The sequence below is a fragment of the Sorex araneus genome, chromosome 4 (genome assembly GCF_027595985.1).
Source record: "Sorex araneus isolate mSorAra2 chromosome 4, mSorAra2.pri, whole genome shotgun sequence".
Classification (NCBI taxonomy): domain Eukaryota; kingdom Metazoa; phylum Chordata; class Mammalia; order Eulipotyphla; family Soricidae; genus Sorex; species Sorex araneus.
The window spans coordinates 222,082,724-222,104,175 of NC_073305.1; the positions used below are offsets into that span (position 1 = coordinate 222,082,724).

At 64.7% G+C, this 21,452-nt stretch overlaps 6 protein-coding genes and 2 non-coding genes across 8 annotated transcripts; 5 read left to right on the forward strand and 3 right to left on the reverse strand.

Annotated features, from left to right (window-relative positions):
- Positions 1–2: 2 nt before the first annotated feature.
- On the reverse strand, positions 3–3,075 carry RNF151 (ring finger protein 151). Its single transcript, XM_055135506.1, is given in 4 exon segments — positions 3–782; positions 784–1,238; positions 1,523–1,619; positions 1,759–3,075. Coding segments are annotated over 4 exon segments (984 nt in total). The 5' UTR covers positions 2,157–3,075; the 3' UTR covers positions 3–748.
- LOC129404740 (small nucleolar RNA ACA64) lies at positions 2,806–2,929 on the reverse strand. The gene has a single exon (XR_008630096.1). It is a non-coding gene; the product is annotated as a small nucleolar RNA ACA64 (small nucleolar RNA).
- Positions 3,076–3,206: 131 nt separating the features above from the next.
- Positions 3,207–4,683, forward strand: RPS2 (ribosomal protein S2). Its single transcript, XM_004604189.3, has 5 exons — positions 3,207–3,689; positions 3,902–4,075; positions 4,162–4,321; positions 4,396–4,487; positions 4,561–4,683. Exons 1-5 carry the CDS (start codon positions 3,315–3,317, stop codon positions 4,639–4,641), a joined length of 882 nt encoding a protein of 293 aa, XP_004604246.1. The 5' UTR covers positions 3,207–3,314; the 3' UTR covers positions 4,642–4,683.
- LOC129404657 (small nucleolar RNA SNORA64/SNORA10 family) lies at positions 3,715–3,845 on the forward strand. Its single transcript, XR_008630028.1, has one exon. It is a non-coding gene; the product is annotated as a small nucleolar RNA SNORA64/SNORA10 family (small nucleolar RNA).
- Positions 4,684–4,727: 44 nt separating the features above from the next.
- Positions 4,728–6,124, reverse strand: NDUFB10 (NADH:ubiquinone oxidoreductase subunit B10). The gene is made up of 4 exons (XM_004604188.2): positions 5,852–6,124; positions 5,194–5,332; positions 4,969–5,108; positions 4,728–4,884 (listed from the first exon to the last, which is right to left on the reverse strand). The coding sequence occupies exons 1-4, from the start codon at positions 5,997–5,999 to the stop codon at positions 4,781–4,783; spliced, it is 531 nt and encodes a 176-aa protein (XP_004604245.1). The 5' UTR covers positions 6,000–6,124; the 3' UTR covers positions 4,728–4,780.
- A 1,809-nt stretch (positions 6,125–7,933) lies between these two features.
- On the forward strand, positions 7,934–12,293 carry RPL3L (ribosomal protein L3 like). The gene is made up of 10 exons (XM_004604190.3): positions 7,934–8,006; positions 8,284–8,476; positions 9,803–9,971; positions 10,411–10,546; positions 11,026–11,212; positions 11,281–11,441; positions 11,517–11,618; positions 11,779–11,874; positions 11,952–12,071; positions 12,169–12,293. Exons 1-10 carry the CDS (start codon positions 8,004–8,006, stop codon positions 12,223–12,225), a joined length of 1,224 nt encoding a protein of 407 aa, XP_004604247.2. The 5' UTR covers positions 7,934–8,003; the 3' UTR covers positions 12,226–12,293.
- Positions 12,294–12,920: 627 nt separating this feature from the next.
- On the forward strand, positions 12,921–16,675 carry MSRB1 (methionine sulfoxide reductase B1). The gene is made up of 4 exons (XM_004604191.2): positions 12,921–13,076; positions 14,946–15,094; positions 15,237–15,351; positions 16,005–16,675. The coding sequence occupies exons 1-4, from the start codon at positions 13,022–13,024 to the stop codon at positions 16,034–16,036; spliced, it is 351 nt and encodes a 116-aa protein (XP_004604248.2). The 5' UTR covers positions 12,921–13,021; the 3' UTR covers positions 16,037–16,675.
- Positions 16,676–16,876: 201 nt separating this feature from the next.
- HS3ST6 (heparan sulfate-glucosamine 3-sulfotransferase 6) lies at positions 16,877–21,394 on the forward strand. The gene is given in 9 exon segments (XM_004604413.2): positions 16,877–16,901; positions 16,954–17,016; positions 18,184–18,453; positions 18,456–18,651; positions 20,805–20,888; positions 20,890–20,936; positions 20,939–21,136; positions 21,139–21,297; positions 21,300–21,394. Coding segments are annotated over 9 exon segments (1,137 nt in total).
- Positions 21,395–21,452: the final 58 nt, after the last annotated feature.

Here is a 21,452-nt window from a genome sequence, read left to right on the forward strand (position 1 = left end):
CACAACGCGCGCGCCGCGGCAGCAGTGCGGGCGGGTTCAATCCCGGGCACCCGTATGGTCCCCGAGCGCAGAGCCAGGAGTCAGCCCTGAGCATTGCCAAGTCTGACCCCCCTACCCCCCCAGAAAGGCTGGGAGGCCGGGACGAAGGCATCGGTGCTGCGGCTCCGGGTCAGAGGTGGCCAAGCGACCTGCCTTTTGTCTCGTCTTTGGGTTTTGGCCACACCCGGCGGCGCTCAGGGGCTTCTCTGGTCCTATGCTTAGGGAATCAGACTCAGGCATGAGGCCGAGAAAGCGTTGAGCTCAGCCTGCAGCTCTCCCGGAATCAGCCTTAGGCTTAGCTCTGGCTCCTGCCCCCGAATCATGAAGGGAGCAGCCTTGGTGGGGCGCCCGGTTCCGATAAACACGCAGTACATGAAATCAGGGAACAGCTGATGTTTATTGGGCAGTACACCGCCTGCACGGCGCTCTTCCAGGAACGGGGCGGCCATCAGCGGCTGGAGAAAGTGGGCACGGTCAGGAATGACCCTAGGGGGGAGGGGCCGGGAAGAGCAGCCACTCAGCTGGGGTAGGTGCTCAGGGCTGCCCGACAGGCCCTGCATAGCTTCTGCCCCCTCCCCGGCTCCTGTGGGCACCTGCTCCCCTCTGTCTGTGCCTGGAAGTGGACGGGTCAGTGGATGTGACAAGGACGAAGGCCTACAGGTCTATGTGGTAGACAGGCCAGGCCTGGGCTCCGCGTTTATTTACCCCTCTATGTGCAAGGAACCTGAGCCCTGGGCTGTCCCCACCTCAGTCCCCAGGCTGTCTTCAGTGGCAGTCACAGCCCCTGGTAGGGCCTCTCCACCCACCACCTGGGCGTCCTCCTCCAGGAAGTCCCCCAGCTGGGCCAACTGTCGCCGAAGGAGGCCGGTGGCATGGTGCATCTTGCGTGTGTGGCGCACCAGGTAGAGCAGCAGCCCGCGGCTGCGCTCCAGGCTCCGACTCCACGCCTCACGCAGATCGCGGTAGCAGTTGTGGCGTGCACGCTCGGCCGGGCCCAGTGTGGCTCCGCAGCCCAGGGGGCAGCGCTGCTGGGCCGAGAGCGGGCAGCTCTGCCTGTGCTCAGCTAGGGCCCTGCGTGGCACCCGTGCTGCACAGCCCTCGTTGGGGCAGGCCATCGGCTCGAAAGGGCATGAGTCCTGGTGTCCCCGGCGATGGGCCAGAGGGCAGGTGACCAAGCAGCCGGCCTCAGCGTTCCTGCACTGGGGGAGCGGGAGAGCACCGTGTAGGCCAAGCGAGGTTGGCACTGGCCCCATAAACTGTCAGCTTGGTGCACCCGGGCAGCTCTGGGACACAGTGGGTGGTGAGGTATTGCTGGGATAATGCTTGGGGATGGCAAGAACCATTAGTGGCAAGAGGGGCCAGGGTCCTGGAGAACAAAGGTGTGGTGGGATAGTCGAGCTGGGGCAGAGCCCCCTGTGCAGCCACACAGCAAGCTGTGGACCAAGCGGCCAGGCCTGGCATCCGTGCCGTGGGGCTGAGCTACCTTGACCTCCAGGCGGCCTATGGTCTTCCGGAGTCTGTGCACGTGGACCATCTTTCTCTGCTTCACCTCTTCCCGGCAGCAGGGACACGTCTTCTGCCTAGGAGGCATGAGTCAGGATGTGGGACACAAGCCTCTCCCTCCAGCTGGGGGCCTGAGCGCTTCGGAGACAGCCTCATGCCACAGCAGGAGGCGGCCCTGGCCCTCAGCCCCCACACTGCCCTCCTGGGGCCACACACCTGGCCAGCCAGCGGACAATGCACTTCTTGCAGAAGACATGGCCGCAGGGCAGCCTCACGGGCCTCTTGAGGACCCCATGGCAGACAGAGCACAGGAAGTTGTAGTCCGGGGGGCTGGCGAAGAGGTTGAGATCGTACCCGCCACTCTGCAAGGCAACTGGCATTAGAACCGACTCCACACTCAGCCTGGACCAGCTCCAGGGAGGTTGGGGATGGAGAGGTGGACACCCCGAGCCCAGGTGGGGGCCTGGGCCCGTACCCACTCTGAGGACCAACCCATCCTCAGAAGCCTCCCATAGCCCCACAGCAACCTTCCCCTGTCTGGGCCTGCCCCCCCTTGACCAGTGATGGGCTCTGCGCTTCTCGGCTGGCTCGGGCCAAGCCTGGTGGCTCACCATGCTCCAGATCTGGGCGGCAGCTCCACTGAGCTGGGGGGCAGAGGCGGCTCCATTTCACAGCAGCGGCAGCTGACATCACAGTGGCATTGTCTGGCCCCAGCCAACCACAGCCCTGGTTGGGCCTCTGGCACCGCTGACTTGCTCTCTCCCGTTCCAGAGCAGGAGCAGGACGGCGAGACAACAAACATGCCCCCAGAAGCCCTGCCTTGGGGGCGCTGACCACTGGTCTCCCAAACACATCATAGGAGGGAGGTTCTGGTTGGCAGCCAGGTGGAGGGCCGCCGCCCCAACTCTAGGGGATAAAGGAACGGAGTGACGCTGCCCACCTGTTCTCATGCGGCCCGGCCCACCTGCGAGGCTCGGGGCGCACCAACGTCTCACAGGGCACCCCAGTTTCTAACCCAGAGGAGAAAGCAGGGCGAGAAGAAAAGAGAAAAGCACAAATACAACATCAGCAACTTTATTGAAAAGGGGGGACGGGCCCCATCCCCGCCCCTGCTCCGCAGCGCTGGCGCCGGCTCTCGGGGTCTGACGGTCCGATGGTCCGAGCTCCCTGCGGACAGAAGGCGGGCCGGTTGAGCGGGGTCGGGGAGCCGGGGGTCGCGCCGCTGGGCGGGGACGGAGGATCGAGGGGGGAAGTCGCGCAGGGCGCTGTCGGGGCCTGGGTTTCACCTCCCCACACCAAAAGTGGGCGGTGAGCTAAAGCCCCCATGCTCTGGGCGCCGAGTCTCACCCATGGCCACGGGCAAGGCCGCAGGTGACTTTCAGCGGGCGCCGAGCGGCCAAACTCAGCCTTACCTGCAGCTCGAGAGGCAACGGCGCCCGCCGCGCGACCATTTATAGCGACTTCCGGGACCCGCCGCGGCAGGAACTAACGCGCAGGCGCACGTCGAGGCCGCGAGCCAATCACAGGCTGCCTTCGGGTCCTGTGGCCCCCGTGGCGGAGGCGCCGAGATCTCGCGGCATTTGCTGGACTATAAAAGGCCCCTCTCGCGGGCCTTCGGTCTTCTTCTCCACAAAAACACGTGAGTGTCGCGGCGGGGCTCCCGGCGGGGCGCGGCCCGGGGTGGGAATCCGCCGACATCGGCGCCCGCGGGCGGGTCCGAGCGCCGCCGGCCGCAGGGTCCACTCAGGGGCCGTCTCTCGTCTCTCTAGCAAATGGCGGATGACGCCGGTGCTGCGGGAGGGCCCGGAGGCCCGGGGGGGCCCGGCATGGGAAGTCGCGGCGGTTTCCGCGGAGGCTTCGGCAGCGGCCTGCGAGGACGCGGCCGCGGCCGTGGACGTGGGCGCGGCCGCGGCCGCGGGGCCCGTGGAGGAAAGGCCGAGGACAAGGAGTGGATCCCCGTCACCAAGCTGGGCCGCTTGGTGAAGGACATGAAGATCAAGTCGCTGGAGGAGATCTACCTCTTCTCGCTGCCCATCAAGGAGTCGGAGATCATCGACTTCTTCCTGGGCCCGGCGCTCAAGGACGAGGTGCTGAAGATCATGCCGGTGCAGAAGCAGACGCGCGCCGGCCAGCGCACCCGCTTCAAGGTCGGCCCGGCGCGGGGGTCCGGGGGGTCTCCCAGCTCTGCGTGGCCGTGCCTGCTGCTCCGCGCGCGGCCTTCGTCATCGGGAGACACAGCAAGGGGCCCCTGAGCTCTGAGCCGGCCGCCCTGTGGTCGCCTCTCTCTCTGGGGCCCGACAGCCTCCGCCCGGGGTGGTTGGGTTGGCGGGCAGGCACGAGTCACCCTTTGTCTCCACAGGCCTTCGTCGCCATCGGGGACTATAACGGACACGTGGGCCTGGGGGTGAAGTGCTCCAAGGAGGTGGCCACTGCCATCCGGGGTGCCATCATCCTGGCCAAACTCTCCATTGTGCCCGTGCGGCGAGGCTACTGGGGGAACAAGATCGGCAAACCCCACACGGTCCCCTGCAAGGTGAGAGGGGCTGGGCAGCTGTAGCCAGAGTCGGGTGTGCAGCTGAGCCTCAGTCCAGTGTCCTCACCCCTGCTGCCCCCTTCCAGGTGACAGGCCGTTGTGGGTCTGTGCTGGTGCGCCTCATCCCTGCACCCAGGGGCACTGGCATCGTCTCGGCGCCCGTGCCCAAGAAGCTGCTGATGATGGCCGGAATTGATGACTGCTACACCTCGGCCAGGGGCTGCACCGCCACCCTGGGCAACTTTGGTGAGTCACTGTGCCGGCCTCAGCAGCGGCTGCCCCCTCCCCTGTGCAGATGGTCTGACTCCTCCTCTTTGCAGCCAAGGCCACGTTTGATGCCATCTCCAAGACCTACAGCTATCTGACCCCTGACCTCTGGAAGGAGACGGTGTTCACCAAGTCCCCTTATCAGGTACTGCCAGCCCCACTCCCCAGGCCTCTCCCTTGGTTGGACATTTGCCCTGCTGACACCTTCTCTCCTGCAGGAGTTCACTGACCACTTGGTGAAGACCCACACCAGAGTCTCCGTGCAGAGGACCCAGGCTCCAGCGGTGGCCACCACATAACCTTTTCAAATAAAGGCAAATAAAGTGACTTTCAACAGTTGACACTGCTCGTGTTTCTTTTTCTAGAAACTAAAGGGGACACAAACAATTATCATTCTGTTTATTGATCTCGAGTGACAGGCAGGCAGGTGCCAGGGGCTCAGGCGGCAGCGGCCTCCTTGGCTGCTTTTCTCTCAGCCAGCATCCGGTCCTTCTGCTTGGCCAGGCACTTCCTGGCGGAGTAGTGGGCCCCTAGGTCGTGATCTGTGGAGAGAGGAGGCACAGGCTCTACTCTGCCCCCACCCGACCGGGCTGGGCAAGGGTGGGGTGCAGGGAGTGCTCACTCACAGCGGTCCTGGTAGGCCTTGGCCACCTGGGTGAACTGCTCCAGCTCCTTGGCACAGTTCTGCCTGTAGCTCTCCCCTTCCCTCTGCTGGCAGGCCTTCATCCTCTCTTGGATTATATTGACGATCTCCTGATCCACTTTGCTTAAAGAGAAAGAACAGGTGGTCAGCAGCGATGTGAGACCACCTCCCCACCTGTGGGATTCTGAAAAGGTGGCTAGGAACTTACTAATCTCGTCTCCACTGCATTTCCGCTTCAAACATGCAGAGGATGTCCTTCTCTGCACACTCGGTGATGTCGGGCACGCGCCGGAACTGCCGGTGGTAGTAGTAGTACCTGTTCTTCTCATGCTGCCGCTCAATGAACTCTGCAGACAAAGCCGCGCTAGAGTGGGGCGCCTGCAAGGGAGGGCTGGCAGGGTCCCCACTGGTGCCCCTGTGTTCCTGATGCACTTCTCAAGGTGGCCCACGGGGCTGGCCACCTGCAGAACTCTGACCCTTGCTCCGCACGCCCCCCTGATAAGCGGTCCTGCACTGCGATCCCCCAGGACACACCCGGCGGGGAGACCGCCTCGACGTCCCCAACGGTGGTTCTCCGGCACCCCCTGCACAGTGGCCCGAAGCAACGCCCGGGCGGCTGCGCCTGACCAGGCCCTGCCGTCCCGCTAAGCACCCGAAGCCGGCGCTGCTGCGGAACTGCGGGCAGAGGTGGGGGCGCTCGCGCGGGGCGCGGACCCGGTCACGGCGGGGGTGGGGCGGGGAGCCCTCGGCTGCAGCGCACGGAGCCCGCGCGGGGGCCCGGGGTCCGGACACACGCACGGCAGGCCCCACACCGCCGCCCCTCAGGCTCGGGCTCGGGGGTCGCCGCGGGCCCCGGGGGGCCGTACCTCTCACGAGGGTCACGGGCCGGTCCACGAGGAAGTCGAAGGCCTTGATCAAGTAGGTGACAGGGTTGGGCAGCGCGGTCTGCGGCGAGGGCGCCGGCGTGCGGCGCGGGGGCTCGGGGTACACGTCCTTGTCCCACTTGTCCGGCATGTTGGCGGCGCGCTGCGGACTCGGCGGCCAGACGCCCCTCCGGTCCGGTCGCCGCCTCGGAGCTGTAGCTGTGGCCTGGCTTGCCCGCTCAGAGGACGCCCTTAGGCCGCCGCGCCTGCGCAGGGCCCGCCGCCGCGGAGCACCATGGGGCTTGTAGTTCGGCTGCCGCCGCGGAGCACCGTGGGGCTTGTAGTTCGGCCGACCGGGTGACTGCTGGGATAGAATCCTGGTGCGGGTAACCCTCTTTGAGATGATGACCTCCTTCCTTGGTCTCGCGTCTTTGGAAGCCTGCCGGGCGCTAGCGTCAGAGCTTTAGCCCGCAGTGCAGGAATCCGAGAGCCCTGCTGACAGCCTCAGGAGACTGACACAGGAACACGTGACTTTCCATTTGGTGCCCGCCTTGCACGCGAGTGACCCAGCATCCCATATGGTCCCCCCAAGCATCGTTGGGAGTCATTCCCGAATGAAGAGCCTCGGGATGTGGCCTAAAAATAAAAATAAAAAACAAAAGAAGCTCTGGGACTGATCAGCCTCAAGCAAGTGTGTGTATTAGCCCCAAACCCAGAAACAAATTACAGGGCTGAAGAGGGCCCTGCGTGCACCAAGAATCATGCTGGTAGTTCTGCCCTCTGAGTTCCAAAGGAGCTCCTGGCGATTCCCGCCATAGCACAGCCACATGCAAGTGCGCGTGAATCAAGAGGGCAGTCCCTGGGGCTGGAGCACAGCGGGTAGGGCGTTTGCCTTGCACGCAGCTGACCCGGGTTCGATTCCCAGCATCCCATATGGTCCCCTGAGCATGGCCAGGAGTAATTCCTGAATGCAGAGCCAGGAGTAACCCCTGTGCATTGCCGGGTGTGACCCTCCTCCCCCAAAAAAACGGCAGTGAGTGTCACGGTGACCCAGGCTCGTCAGGGTCACCCTGACTGTACCAATCTAGGATTGGTACAGTCTCCACCTGACACGGTGCAGGGACACTGCAGGCACGCACCCATGCACCATAGTCAGGCAGCTGTGGGACCCTTGGGGTTAAAGGCAGATTCTTGCCACTGTTGTTTAAACCTAAAGCCCCAAATTCAAGTTCACTTGAATTCAAGAACACTTCAGCTGTTAGAGCGAGGCCCTGGGTGTCCTCTGGCCCCCCACAACCCTCAGACTCAGGTTCATAGCCCTCAGACAGGAGAGAAATGTCGTGGATGCCGTAGATGCCATCCCAGCCAATAGGCCCAAACCCTCCCTGAATAAGAGAAGATCCCCACTAGGTGAGAGTGACCTTTACCTCTGACCTGGAAAGGTCACAGCAGGCATCAAATGACAGGAGCATACACACATCGACACACGTAGACACAGGCATATATGTACACAGGCATGCTCACATGCAGACATAGATATGCACACAGGCATGAACACAGACACAAGCTCGGAGACATAGGTGTGCACATAGGAAGACACAACCATGCAGACATAGGCATGTGCACATGCAGACACAGGCATGCACACACGCAGACAGGTATGTACACACAGACACAGGCATGCACACATGCAGACAGGCATGCACACGCAGGCAGGGATGCACACACGCAGACACAGGTATGCACACACGCAGACACAGGCATTCACACATGCAGACAGGCATGCACACACAGACACAAGCATGCACACATGCAGACACAGGCTTGCACACACGCACACACAGACCCAGGCACACAGACACAGGCACGCACAAATGCAGACACAGGCTCGCACACACGCAGACCCAGGCACACACACATGCAGACACAGGCACGCACACACGCAGACACAAGCACACACACATGCAGACACAGGCATGCATCCCCACTCCCCCGCCCCTCCTACACACAGCTCTTGGCCCAGGGCTGTGCCCACGAGGTGGCTGGGCCTCCTTCCTGCCAGGTCTAAATCTGGGCCCTGGCCGCTGCGCGCTGGCATGGCCATTCTGTGTGTGGCAGCTGGCAGGGAGGACCCTTCCCTTCTCGCTGCGCTGTCATGGTCAGTGAGTTGGGGCCGGAGTGGGGGCTTTCTGGGGTGCAGGTGGGCTCCCCAGTGGGAATGCCTGGGGCCTCCGGAAACTGGGGGGCTGAGGCGGGGCCCAGGCCTGCGGGGCCTGGGTGGGGGAAGGCTGCCGTGGACCTGGGGGAGTGGGTGCTGCTGCACCCCAGGCCACGTCCCGCACAGAGGGGCGCAGGGGCCCCCGGCTCTCTCCTAGGGGCTGGGCTCCGAGACCACCCCTGCCGCCAGGAGCCCCAGCTCTGCCTCCCGCCTCCAGTCCCACCGGAAGTTCTCAGCCCCTCGGCACGGGCATCTGGGCTTTCTGCCCCACAAGCGGAGTCGCCGGCACCGGGGCAAGGTGAAGACGTGGCCGAGGGACGACCCCAGCCGGCCAGTGCACCTGACCGCTTTCCTGGGCTATAAGGCAGGCATGACGCACACGCTGCGGGAGGTGCACCGGCCCGGCCTCAGTGAGTGCCAGGTGCAGGCCAACGGGGTTGGGGGCTGGGGGATTCCCTGGGGCCCAGCTCAGGAGGGCAAGAGACCACCGGGGAAGGAGCTGCTGGGATACTGACCCTAGAGGGCGGGCCCTGTCCACCCTCCACACAGGCTTTGTCATGACACCCGTTTTTCAGATGAGGAAACTGAAGCACAGAGAGGTCGCCCAGAGAGGAGTGGGAGGGTCAGGCAGTGTGGGTGCCCCAGGCAGACAGGACTTAACAGGCTGGGCCTCAGGCAGGAGACCTGGGTCTGTCCTCAGCACCACGTGGCCCCCTGAGCACACTGGAAGTGACCCCAGGGCTCTGAGGCAGGAGGAGCCCCTAAAGCACCACCAGGTATGGTGCACACACATACACACGTGTGCATACACATATATACACACACATGCATACACACATATACCACACATACACACATACATATACACATACACATATATATACACATACACATACACACATACACATACACGCACACACAAACACACACAAATACCCTCAAACCCAAAGATAAAACAAAAGGTGGCTGCAACAATGCACTTTTTTGTTGGTTTGGTTTTCCTTTTCCTTTTCTGGGCCACACCTGGTGATGCTCAGGGCTCACTCCTGGCTCTGCACTCAGGAATCACTCCTGGGAGACCATATGGGGTGCAGGGATCTAATCTGGCTGGCCACGTGCAAGCGCAACGCCCTCCCCGCTGTCCTATCGCTCCGGCCCCAACACACAGTTTTGTTTTGTTTCCGGGTCGCTGAAGATGGGTTCTGGGGTGGCTGAGGAGTGCTGGGGACCCTGATCAGCCCTTGAGCCATCACTCTGCCCCCCACATCTTTTCTGTGCGCTCTAACTCCCCGTGGGGGCTGGGAGGATACACAGGCCACCCGGTAAAGATGGCTGGTCCCACCCAGAGCTGTGACAGGGGCTTGGTCCCGCCAGCCCAGCCTGCTGCCCTGGGTCACTGTGTGTGTCCCTGCTCCCACCATCCGCCTTGAGAGCCCCTCACCTCCACCAAGGCCCCAGACTCCGGGCTTCCGAGGAGGCACTTTGAGCTGTGCTGATTGAAGGAGGCCCCTGCTGGCCTGGGGGGCTCAGCCACCCGGTCCCCAGGGCTTCTCAGACAGCTGGGGCAACCCAGGTCAGGCCGGGACTCTGCCTGGCACAGGGGAAGGGGCAGAGCAGGTGGCTGCTCTGGGCTGGGGCATTTCGCCATCCACGAGCAGGAGGGTTGCGGGGGCGGGGGGGCTTGCCCCTTGTGGGGTCCTGCAGACTTGTCCAGTGTGGTCTCTGGTGTCACCCAGAAATTTCCAAGAGGGAGGAGGTGGAGGCGGTGACGATCGTGGAGACTCCGCCGCTGGTGGTGGTGGGCGTGGTGGGCTACGTGGCCACCCCCCGTGGCCTTCGGAGCTTCAAGACCATCTTTGCGGAGCACCTGAGTGATGAGTGCCGACGGCGCTTCTACAAGAACTGGTGAGGGGGGCTGGCGGCGGGCCTGGGGAGAAGGTCAGGGTGAAGGCAGCGCTGACTCCAGCTCCCCGAGCTGGGGGAGAAAGGCCGCGGCCAGGCCTGGGCAGGAGCCCCTGCCGCACCCAGGGCAGCCCCCTCGCCCCACCGCCTGGCTGCCGTTTCTGGGGAGTGGACATGCTTCTTATCCCAGTCACTGGCCCCTGGATCTTGGGGGACTGGGCAGTAACTGCCTGCGGGCACTGGGCCCCGCCGGACGTGTCCTGCTCTTCCCGTGGGTCAGCACCCAGAGCACCCCTCCCCGCTTCTGCCCTCCTAGCCCCAGGGGGCAGAGAAGGCACCCATTTTACGGAGGAGGAAACTCAGGCCTCCAGACCCGGAGCCTGTGCAGCCCAGGAAGGCAAGGGGGAGGGCCCCGGTCACGCTGAGTGGTGCGGGCCCACAGGCACAAGAGCAAGAAGAAGGCCTTCACCAAGGCCTGCCGGCGGTGGCGGGACACCCGGGGCAAGGAACAGCTGCAGAAGGATTTCGCAGCCATGAAGAAGTACTGCAAGGTCATTCGTGTCATTGTCCACACCCAGGTCAGCTCCACCCTCCCGCTCCCCCACCACTGTCCAGGAGGCAAATGTCAGCCTAAAAATACACAGGCTTCAGGCACGGGCCCAGCAGGCTGGCAGCGGGCACTGCCATGCGGTCTCCGCAGATGGCCACTGCCCATGGGTCTGCAGGTGTGAGCGTGACACAGCTGTGCCCAGGATTCCGGAATGATCCACATGCAGCGACCCCCCACCACCACCACTCAAGGCCTTGCACTCCCTGGCCCTGCGGAGATCCCTGAGGTCTGGACACAGCCAGGGCCTCAGGGCAGTGACCAGACCCTGCCCCGCTCCGCCTCGCCCCCTCCTGCCATGGTCTGGACATCGGTCTCCTTCTGGGGCCGCCAGCTCCTGGCACAGTGCCCCGTCCCCCAGCCCCCACAGCAGCGCCCAGATCCCCAGGGTGCCTTCGGGCGGGCGCTGCTCGCTGTGTGTGGGGCTCCCTGACCCGGCGGTGCCCGCAGATGAAGCTGCTGCCCTTCCGGCAGAAGAAGGCCCACATCATGGAGATCCAGCTCAACGGCGGCACCGTGGCCGAGAAGGTGGCCTGGGCGCAGGCTCGCCTGGAGAAGCAGGTGTCCGTGCACAGTGTGTTCAGCCAGAGCGAGGTCATCGACGTCATCGCCGTCACCAAGGGCAAGGGCGTCAAAGGTAGGGGGCAGATGGCAGGGGCCAAAGGCCCGGCCCGCCGGCCACTCAGCCGAGGCTCCTTCCTCCAGGGGTCACCAGCCGCTGGCACACCAAGCAGCTGCCCCGCAAGACCCACAAGGGGTTGCGCAAGGTGGCGTGCATCGGCGCCTGGCACCCCGCTCGCGTGGGCTGCTCCATCGCCCGGGCAGGCCAGAAGGGCTACCACCACCGCACGGAGCTCAACAAGAAGGTGCGCCCCGACCCTCACCCAGCGGGCGCGCCAGGGGCCTCCTGCCGCTGTCCCCAAGACCCCTTTCCTTCACAGATCTACCGCATCGGCCGGGGGCTGCACATGGAGGACGGGAAGATGGTCAGGAACAACGCGGCCACCAGCTACGATGTGACTGACAAATCCATCACGCCACTGGTGAGGCCGCAGCGCTACCTGCCAGCTGGTCCCCAGAGCTCAGTCCCCCGCCCCCACCATGGGGCAGCGTGTAGGAGAGCGAGCATGAAGGCCTGGGCCCGTGGAGGAGGGCAGGGGCAGGCGGTGCCCCCCTCCCTTCCCTGAGCCGCGTCACCCGCAGGGCGGCTTCCCCCACTACGGGGAAGTGAACAATGACTTCGTCATGCTCAAGGGCTGCATCGCGGGGACCAGGAAGAGGGTCATCACGCTGAGGAAGGTCAGTGCCTGGGCCTGGGGGAGGAAGGAGGAGGGGGGAGGGGCCCCTCCGACCTCCCCTCTCCCCTCCCGCCGCAGTCCCTCCTGGTCCACCACAGCCGCCGGGCGCTGGAGAACATCGAGCTCAAGTTCATCGACACCACCTCCAAGTTCGGTTACGGCCGCTTCCAGACGGCGCAGGAGAAGAGGGCCTTCATGGTGAGCGGGGGGATGCACCCACTCAGACCAGGGTGGGGCAGGTGGCCAGGGTGTCCCGAGGACCGTGTTCCCAGCCACACTCGCCTGTCCCCATCAGGGTCCCCAGAAGAAGCACCTCGAGAAGGAAAAGCGGGAGACGGCGGGAGACTTGTAGGTGGTGGCCCGGAACGCGCAGGGCCCCCACCTGTCTGTCCCCTGTTTAATAAAGGCTGGGCAACTCTGTGTGTTGTAGTTTGGGTCACACGCCCTGATGCCCCGCGGGTGCTCAGGGATCAGCCCCGCGGGTGCTCAGGGGATCATATGGGAGGCCGGGATGGAACCCTGGTGGACCGCGGCAAGGCGCTGGGAGGAGGGCACGGAGAGGGCGCAGAGAGGAGGATGCAGGGAAGAGGCCGTTGGAAGGAGGGTGCAGGGAGAAGGACTAGGGAAGAGGGTGCGGGGTGGAGGGTGCTGGGAGGAAGGTGCGTGCTGAAGGGCCGCCGGATGGAAGTTGTGGGGAGGAGGGTGCGTGGAGGAGCGCGCCGGGAGGAGCGCGCCGGGAGGAGGGTGCCGGGAGTAAGGTGCGGGGAGGAGCGAGTCCTGGGCCCAGCAGCGACTCTGCGGCGCCACCTGGCGCTCGGGGCGGCGCGGCAGGGGGCGGGGCCGGGCGGGCGGGGGCGGGGCCTCAGCGCGGTCCGGACCAATTCTGCGCGCCGGCAGCGCCTCTCGGGGCGGAAGCCGGAACCCGCGTCCTGCGGAGACATTGGCTCTGGGGAGGGGGCGTGGCACCGCGCTCCGTGGGCGTGGTCCGGCGTCCCGGGGCGCGATTGGTCCGCCGGCGGGGGCGTGGCGACAGGTCGCGGGCGCGGGGCGCGATTGGCCTCTGGAGTGGCAGGGGCGGCGCCGGCTGGACGGCTGCGGGTCGCGGGCCGCGGGCTCCGAGTGTGCAGGCGCTGCGCTCCGGGAGCGCCATGTCGTTCTGCAGCTTTGCTGGGGGCGAGGTTTTCCAGAACCACTTTGAGCCGGGTACGACTCGGGGTCTCCTGGAAGGCCAGGGGGTGTGGGCGCGCGTCCGAAAGGCATCGGGGTTCTGATATGCGATGGGGGTGTGGAGGGGAGCGATGGATCGGGAGTGGGTGGAAGGGAGAAGGCAGAGGTCCCGGAGAGTAGGGGTCGTGCGGGGAGGGGGCGTTACGGAGGAGCGTCGATGTGCCTAGGACCGGCCTTGGGAGTGTGCGTGCAATTTGCTTGGGGCGGAGGGGCACGTGGCAAATCTGTAGGACCAGGTCCATGACCCGGGGTAGTGTCCGTCAGCTGGGCACGTAGGAGCAGTATTGGAAAGTGGCGCTGAAACCGCGCCTGCCCTGAGCCCGGGACCTGCTCCAGGTGTTCCCCCTGCCCCGTCCGCCCTTCCAGGGCCGGGATATGCCATTGGCCAGCACAGAACATTCTGTCTAGAGAGTGTGCTGGCCTGCTGCCTGTGGGCCAGAACAGCACCCGCACCTGCCCAGGTCCTCGGCTTGTGTAATTCCAAGTGAAGCCAGTGAATCTCATCACTGAAATGTGTTTTTACTTTGTTTCATTATAATAGATGACATGATAAAATCACTAAAATGTGTTTTTATTTTGTTGTTTTATCATATAAGATGACATGGTTGCAACATGGCATAAATTTATTGTACTAATTTACCAAGATTCCTTCACCATCACCTTTGCTCTATGTCCCCTCTGCTCCTGTCTTCATGGGTTCTGCCCCCCTCAGTTAGATCATTGAAGTTTGATCCTGACATCGTGGGAGGGAGCCGGGTCACTGAAGTATGACAGAACAGCCAGGAGGGATTGGTGTGGGACATGGCCAGCTCTCACCCAAAGCTCCCGGTGGCCCTGGAGATCACTCCTGTGGGTTGTGCCACCTGGTCATGTGCTAAGACAGAGCAGGATCTTCTGGGCGTCAGTCCTGGGGGTCTGGGCTGTTTCCAGAGCCATGTTCAGCCCTCAGGTGTGGTCTTAGAGCCTATCCACAGCAGCTTCTCTCCTGGTTGCGCCTCCTCTGGCTCTCAGCCAAGGCCGGGCTGGGCAATGGGTGAGGGTGAATCTGTAACGCCCTCCCCTGCCCCCCCCCCCCCGTACCCCCAGCTTCCTGTGTGATTCTGTAATGCCTCCCCCTCCCTCCCATCTAGCTTCCTGTTCTGCAAGTGAGTTTTGCAACCTTTTCCTAAGAAAAGTCATCTTGGGGCCAGACTGATAGCACCGTGGGTAGGGCACTGGCCTTGCACTCAGCCAACCCGGGTTCGATCCCCGGCATCCATACATTCCCCCAGGAGTAATTCCTGAGCGCACAGCCAGAAGTAACCTCTGAGCACTGCCCTGTGTGGCAAGAAAAAAGAAAAGAAGGGGCTGGAGCGATAGCACAGCGGGTAGTGCGTTTGCCTTGCACATGGTCGACCTGGGTTCGATTCCCAGCATCCCATATGGTCCCCTGAGCACCGCCAGGGGTAATTCCTGAGTGCAAAGCCAGGAGTAACCCCTGTGCATCACCAGGTGTGAACCAAAAAGCAAAGAAAAAAGAAAAGTGACCCGTGTGTGTTGGGGGGACACACCAGTGGTACCTCAAAGTGATCTTTGGGGGCAGATTAATGCCTGCCCCCTCCTGCTCTTCTCTCCCCTGTGACTATTCTCTTCCTGCCTGAGGAGCTGCCCCTGGCTGTCCACTCAAGCTTGGCTGGGCGGCCGGGATGCCACTGGGCAGGGAGGGCTGGTGGAGGCGGTGGCTTCCGTGTCCCCTTCTCTCAGCCAGCTGCCTGCCTGGGGCTCCCCTGCGTGTCCCGTATTGGGTTCTGCTGGCCTTGGGCTGGGCACACCGCCATGTCCGCTCCCGCCTCTCACCCACCGTAGGTGTGTACGTGTGCGCCAAGTGTGGCTACGAGCTGTTCTCCAGCCGCTCCAAGTATGCCCATTCGTCCCCGTGGCCAGCCTTCACCGAGACCGTCCATGCCGACAGTGTGGCCAAGCGTCCTGAGCACAACCGGCCCGAGGCCTTAAAGGTGGGTGTTCCACCTGGGGCTGCGGGAGGAGGACTGGGTGCCGGGACCCCTGTCCTGCTGCTCTGGGGCGGGAGGAACCGGGCAGCCTTCGCAGGGAGGCCTCTGCCGTGCCCACGCCTCATAGCGGCTCCCCTGTGCCCAGGTGTCCTGTGGCAAGTGCGGCAATGGCCTGGGCCATGAGTTCCTGAACGACGGCCCCAAGCGCGGCCAGTCCCGCTTCTGAATCTTCAGCAGCTCGCTCAAGTTCGTCCCGAAAGGTGAGCTGGCATGCAGGCGGACAGCGAGCACACCCGACTCTTGGTGCCACCCCGACAGGGGCTGTCAACCACCAGAGGGCCTGCCTGGCCCTGGTGCTGAGGCGGCTCGCACCCCCAGCAGATATCTGAATGGACACCCCAGAGGGTTTTGTCGGGGCCTGAGTGGAGTGGAGGGTTTGCTGCCGGTTTCTCAGCCTCCCCTGCCAACACACACACACACACACACACACACACACACACACACACACACACACACACACACTCTTGCAGGGGCCTGCCCAGCACCCTGGTGGAAGCTGTTTCTCCAGGTTGGCCCTGAATTTCACTCGCTCAGCCCCTCTCTGCAGCTCACACAGGTCATTGCCGTGTCTGTACACGTGGCCGTCCGCGCGACATACAGGCCTGGGCTCTGTTCCTCACCCTGGCTTTGCCCTCTGTGTGCTGGGGCTGGGTGAGGCAGCAGGTGCCATGCAGAGAGGAGGCTGGTGTGTGCGGGCAGGGCTGGCCTGGCGGGCTGCAAAGGTCTTCTCTAGTTCTTTGTCCTCCGTCTCTGGAGGAAGAGGGACTCTGGGCTCTCCTACAGATGTCAGGGAACGGAGGGGCATGGCAGGTGGGAAACCTCATTCCCCGGGGCCTCCTCTCCTCTCTTTCAGACCAAGATGCTTCTGCCTCCCAGGGACAGTAGCGGGCGAGCACTCCACGTGGCCCTTTCTGCCGCCACCAGGGATGGACCGTGGACTTCAGACAGGGAGAGGGAGAGGGTGCCTGGGAGGCTCAGAGACTCTCGGCTCGCTCTCCTGGGGATGCTCCTGTCTGCTGCCTTGTGCTTCCCCATCGCACGGGCCTGGGCACCCCCCAGCCCTGAGTGGCGGTGTACCCTCCACTTTACTTCTCTTCCCCTCCCTGTCTGTCTCGACCCCCAGTGTGGGGCCCCTTCCCAAGCCAGACCCGGGCACTATCCACGCTCGCACTCACCTCCCCCGGACCCCGAGAGAGAAAGCAGATGAGGCACCTGTCGGCTGCCCCAGCCTTGTCACTGCATGACCTGCTCTGGTGAAACCCTCAGGCAGCCAGAGCGGTGACAATCTGTGACCCGCTGGGGACAGCCAGGGAGAGGTCCCGAGCCCTTCCTCAATCTGTGCGGATGTGGCTTGCCTCATCCGTGCACTGGGCACAGGAATAGTCATGGTGCCACAGCCTTGCCCGCCGGTTGCCTCACCCCAGGCCCAGGGTCCCAACATCGTACTTGCTTGCTGTGGTGACACTTCAGCGTCCCCTCTGGCTGGGGTCCTCTCTAGAACCATCATGAAATCAATGCATTGCACCCTGGCTGCCTTCTTTCCTAGCGACGTCAGGAGGGCCCTCCACCCACCCTCTGCCTGGCTCTGGCCTGCACCACTGGAGGGGAGCCAGAGTGCAGGGTCGGGTGTGGGACCTCCACCGCAGTGGGGACTATGCTGCGGGCACCAGCCCCCAGTCCTTACGTTCCGGCCATGTCTCCATACTGTCTTCAGGGAGGGTGAGCATGAAGGCGGCCCCTCCAACCTTAGGTGGGAGATTCGTCCTCATATCCCACCAATCCCCGCAATGGCCCACCTCTAGCGTCGGCGCGGTGTGGCGGCACGGGATTGCCGGCAGGGGGCGCGCTCAACCCGCGCATCGCGGGTGCTGGGGTGGGGGTCAGCCAGCTGCAGTCCAGCAGAGGGAGCCAGCCCGGGGTCCGAGCCCCCTTAGGTCCCAGCAGCCCCGCCCTGCATCCCGGCCCAGCTCAGGGCGGTGCCACCTTGGCCATGCACAGCCTTGGCGCCTGGTGCCCTCGGCTCACCCACCCACTTCATGAGCGCCAGGCACAGCAGCTGCGGTGACTCCCTTGCTGGGCTTCAGGGAAAGTGACCGGGAGAGCCCTTGGCTCTCCTGGGGCTCTTCCCCAGAGCGGCTCAGGAGGCGCGGCAGGGCAGTGTGTGCCCAGCTCCTGCTGGGGCACTGGACACCTGTGTGGGCCCACTGCCCCTTGCCCTCCTGGCCCTGGGGCGCCTGGCAGCCCCCACCCGCAGGGGCCCAAAGGCTGTCTGCCCCAGTCCCATGGCCATCCCCCCACCTCCAGCTGGTCCCTCGGTGATGCTCTGGGCTGCGCGCTGGCTCCCGAGGGTTCCCTGCCCTCCCCTGTGCACAGGCGGCTCCTTCCTGGGTTCCTGAGTGCGCCCGCCCGCCTGCCACATACCCTGCCCCAACAAGAGGATCCCAGCCTGCTTCCTGCTACCCCACCCAGCACTCACGGCCCTGGGGCAGTGCAATCGTGGGTGTATGGACCCCAGGCACCAGGGTCACCGCACCAAGACCCCCTTAGTGGGACCACAGGGGACACCACGGGGTGGGGTGGGGGCTTGCTGGGAGGCATCACGTTTCACCCCCAAGCTGCTTGGCTTCTGGGCACCGGTGGGTGCTGAGCGGCCAGCCAGAGGCCCCGTGAGGGATGTCTCGGCCCTGTCTGGAGAGTGCGACCTTTGCCCCGCCCTGGGCCTGGAGTCTGGGCGCCCGCCCTTCCCCCACGGAGCTGGCTCCTCCCGCGGTGCCGGGTCCGGGTCTCTGCCAGCGTCTGAGTCGGTCCCGGGCCGCCCAGGGGAGCAGCTGTTACGCGACTGTCACACGGGTGGCTGAGCGCGTCCTGAGCGATTCCCCGGGTGGAGACCGGAAAGCCTGTCTGGTTCCAGCTCCAGAGGATCAATCAACCTTTCAGGAGCGGGTCCTGCAGGCCAGGGTCGCCGCCCTCTGCGAGTCGGGGTCGGGACCCAGCTCCGCGCGGGGCGTGTCCGTGACCGGCGTGAACTGCAGGCCCCGCCCTTCCCGGCGCTGGACGCCGGACGCCGAGCAGAAGCCGCGCGTCTAGCCCCGCGCCGAGCGGGCCGGGGTGCGCGCCCGGGGCGCCCTCCTGCCACCCCCGGGCCTGGGCGCCGCGCGTTCCCCTGGCAGGTAGCGGCGGCCTGGACGGCGGGGCCGGGCTGGGCCAGGGCGCGGGGGCGGCGCTGCGGGCGCCCAGTGCCCCGGTGCTGCTGGCCGCCGCGTTGCTCGGCGCCTACTGCCTGTGCGCCCTCCCGCCGCCCGCGCCCCCGGGGCGCCCGGCCTGCCCGTGGCCAGCGGCGCGGGGCGCCGGCGCTTCCCGCAGGCTCTGATCGTGGGCGTGAAGAAGGGCGGCCCGCGCGCGCGGCTTGAGTTTCTGCGGCTGCACCCCGACGTCCGCGCTCTCGGCTCCGAGCTCCACTTCTTCGACAGGCGCTACGAGCGCGGCCTCGCTTGGTACCGGTGAGCGCCGGGGCCTTCCCGGACCCGACCCTCGGCCCCACTGCCCGGGTTTTACGAATGGAGGAAGGCCGCTAGCCGGAGGCTCCGGGGAAATCCTTGGTTGGGGCCTGGGGACCCAGCCGAGGGCGCGCAGGGGAGGGCGCCTTAGCAAGGGGGCAGTCTCTCTTGTAGCTGAGCCCCTGTAGCTGACTCCTGTCTCCCACTCCCAGCGCGCCTCCCGGCCCTGCAGCCTCCTCCAAGTGTCCCCCAGACGCCTACAGGGAGCAGGGGCCCCATGGTTGTGGGGCCTGCAGAGAGTGTGTGCTACAGGACGGGCAAAGGCACGGGGGTCGTTGCATGGATGCCCCGGCCTGGTTCTTTAACTGCCCGTCTCCCCAGTGAACTTAGAGTGTAGTTGGATTGGGGGGCACAGCACCTAGGGCAGCTACCAGGCTGGGCAAGATCAGGGCGTGTGTGTGTGTGTGTGTGTGTGTGTGTGTGTGTGTGTGTGTGAGTGTGATCAGGCCCCAGCTGCTCCAGCCCCACTGCTTGTTAGTGTTAGTTTGCATGAAAACCACACCTGGGTTTAGGGGCATCTGTTGAACACAAAAAGAGAACCCCAGGGGCTGGAGCGATAGCACAGCGGGAGGGTGTTTGCCTTGCACACGGTCGACCCGGGTTCGAGTCCCAGCATCACATAGAGTCCCCCGAGCACCGCCAGGAGTAATTCCTGAGTGCATGAACCAGGAGTAACCCCTGTGCATCACCGAGTGTAACCCAAAAAGAAAAAAAAAGAGAGAGAGAACCCTACTCTGATGGTGCCTGTGGGGGTCCTGGAACATCTCTAACAACTCCCCCACCCCCTGCTGCCTCAGGAGCACCCTGGGGTGGGGGCTGGCCTCATCACCTACTCTTCCCCCCAGCCCTCCCTCTCCAGTGCAGGAGCCTGCTGTGGGGGCGGGGGTGGTGCCAGCATCCCCCACCTAGTTGCTGGGACCCCTGGTTCTAGGTAGGGTCCCTCGTGGGGCCTGATCTCAGGTCTGTGGCCCCAGGCTCCAACCTGCTGCACTTGCAGGCTTTGGTGGCACACAGACATGCAGTCTCCGCTCGGGAGCCATGCGGGGGGCCAGGCAGAGCTGCAGTTCGACCAGCTTAAGGAAAGACGGGGGACCAGGAAGGATCAGCAGGGGCCCCTGGCAGGAATGCTGAGGAAGGGTCCTGAGTCCAGAGAAGCCTTCTGGCAGGGCAGGATGGCTGGGCGCCGGCCTGTCTGGCTTCGAGCTGCAGGGAAATGGGGACCAGATGGTGGGGGAGGGGCGCAGAGGCCAGTGGTGAAGTTGTCAGATGTTCTCTGCGGGGTCAGAGTCCCCTTCCTCTGCTCCTGCAAGTCTGGGGAGGCTAGCTGAGCCCCACACGTCTCAGCCAGCTGGAGGGCCTGCCTTCCCTGTAGGGTCCCCTGCCCCCTGCTCCCCTCCTCAGTGGTGCCCGCAGGAGGTGGGGAGGGGGTGTCCAGGCCCTCAGGGCTGGCAGGAAGTGGCAGGGGCTTCTGAGGACAGGCTTGCAGCCGCGGGCGGCCTCATCAGCTCGGACCCGGTCTCCTGCAAAGGGTCTGCCACTGGCCTGCCACTGCACCCACCTTGCTCAGTTACCCTAACACCCCAGGCCTGGGCACACTCGGGCCCCACTCTGGGGGCTTGAGTCTGAGCTGGCAGGAGTATGTGCCAGTCAGCTCCAGCCCAGTGCTGGGGTAGATGGGGGCACCTGGGCACCCCCCCATGGCTGCTCCCTGTTTGCTCAGCTGCCCGAGCCTCTGCCTCCCGTCCCCACCTGGCTGCCAGGTGCAGGGAGGGCGTCACGAAGCCCAGTCTCTCTCTGGCTGGAGCCGTGGAGGACAGCTGCTGTGGGGTGGGGTCTGTGCCCAAGGTGAGCGACGCCAGATTCTCAGGGCTGGAGGCCGGGGCGGCCAGTGGGCTCAGGGTAGGCACAGCACCCCTTCATGTCCTCCCTGGCATGGGGCAGGGCCCGCACAGTGAGACCAGAGGGGCTGGGAGCAAGGGGGACTACTCGGTGTGGGGGATACTGCGCTGGGGTTGGGGGACTGTGCAGGCCCACATCCAGGCCTTGGGAGTTTGGGGCTTCCTGGGTAGGGACCCCTCACGTCCCCCATCCCGCAGGAGCCTGATGCCACGCACCCTGGATGGGCAGGTCACCATGGAGAAGACGCCCAGCTGCTTCGTGACGCGAGAGGTGCCGGGGCGCCCATGGCATGTCCCCCCACACCAGGCTTATTGTGGTGGTGCGGAACCCGTGACGCGTGCCGTGTCTGACTACGCACAGACACTGTCCAGGACACCGGGGCTGCCCAGCTTCCGCGCGCTGGCCTTCCGCCAGGGCCTGGGCCCCGTGGACTCGGCCTGGAGCGCCGTGCGCATCGGCCTGTACGCGCAGCACCTGGCACCCTGGCTGCGTTTCTTTCCGCTCTCCCGCTTCCTCTTCGTCAGCAGGGAGGCCTGGTCAGTGACCCCGCCGGCGAGGTGGGCCTGCGGCGTGTGGTCACCGACAAGCACTTCTACTTCAACGCCACCAAGGGCTTCCCTTGCCTCAAGAAGGCACAGGGCAGTGGCCGCCCCCGCTGCCTGGGCATGGCCAAGGGCCAGCCGCACCCCCGGTGCCCCCCGCCGTGCTGCGGCTCCTCCGTGACTTCTACCGGCCCTTTACCCGCAGGTTCTATCAGATGACCGGCCAGGACTTTGGCTGGGACTGACTGGCACCGGCCTGGCCTGCGTGTCCGCTCCTGGCCAGAGCAGGTTACCATAGGAGTT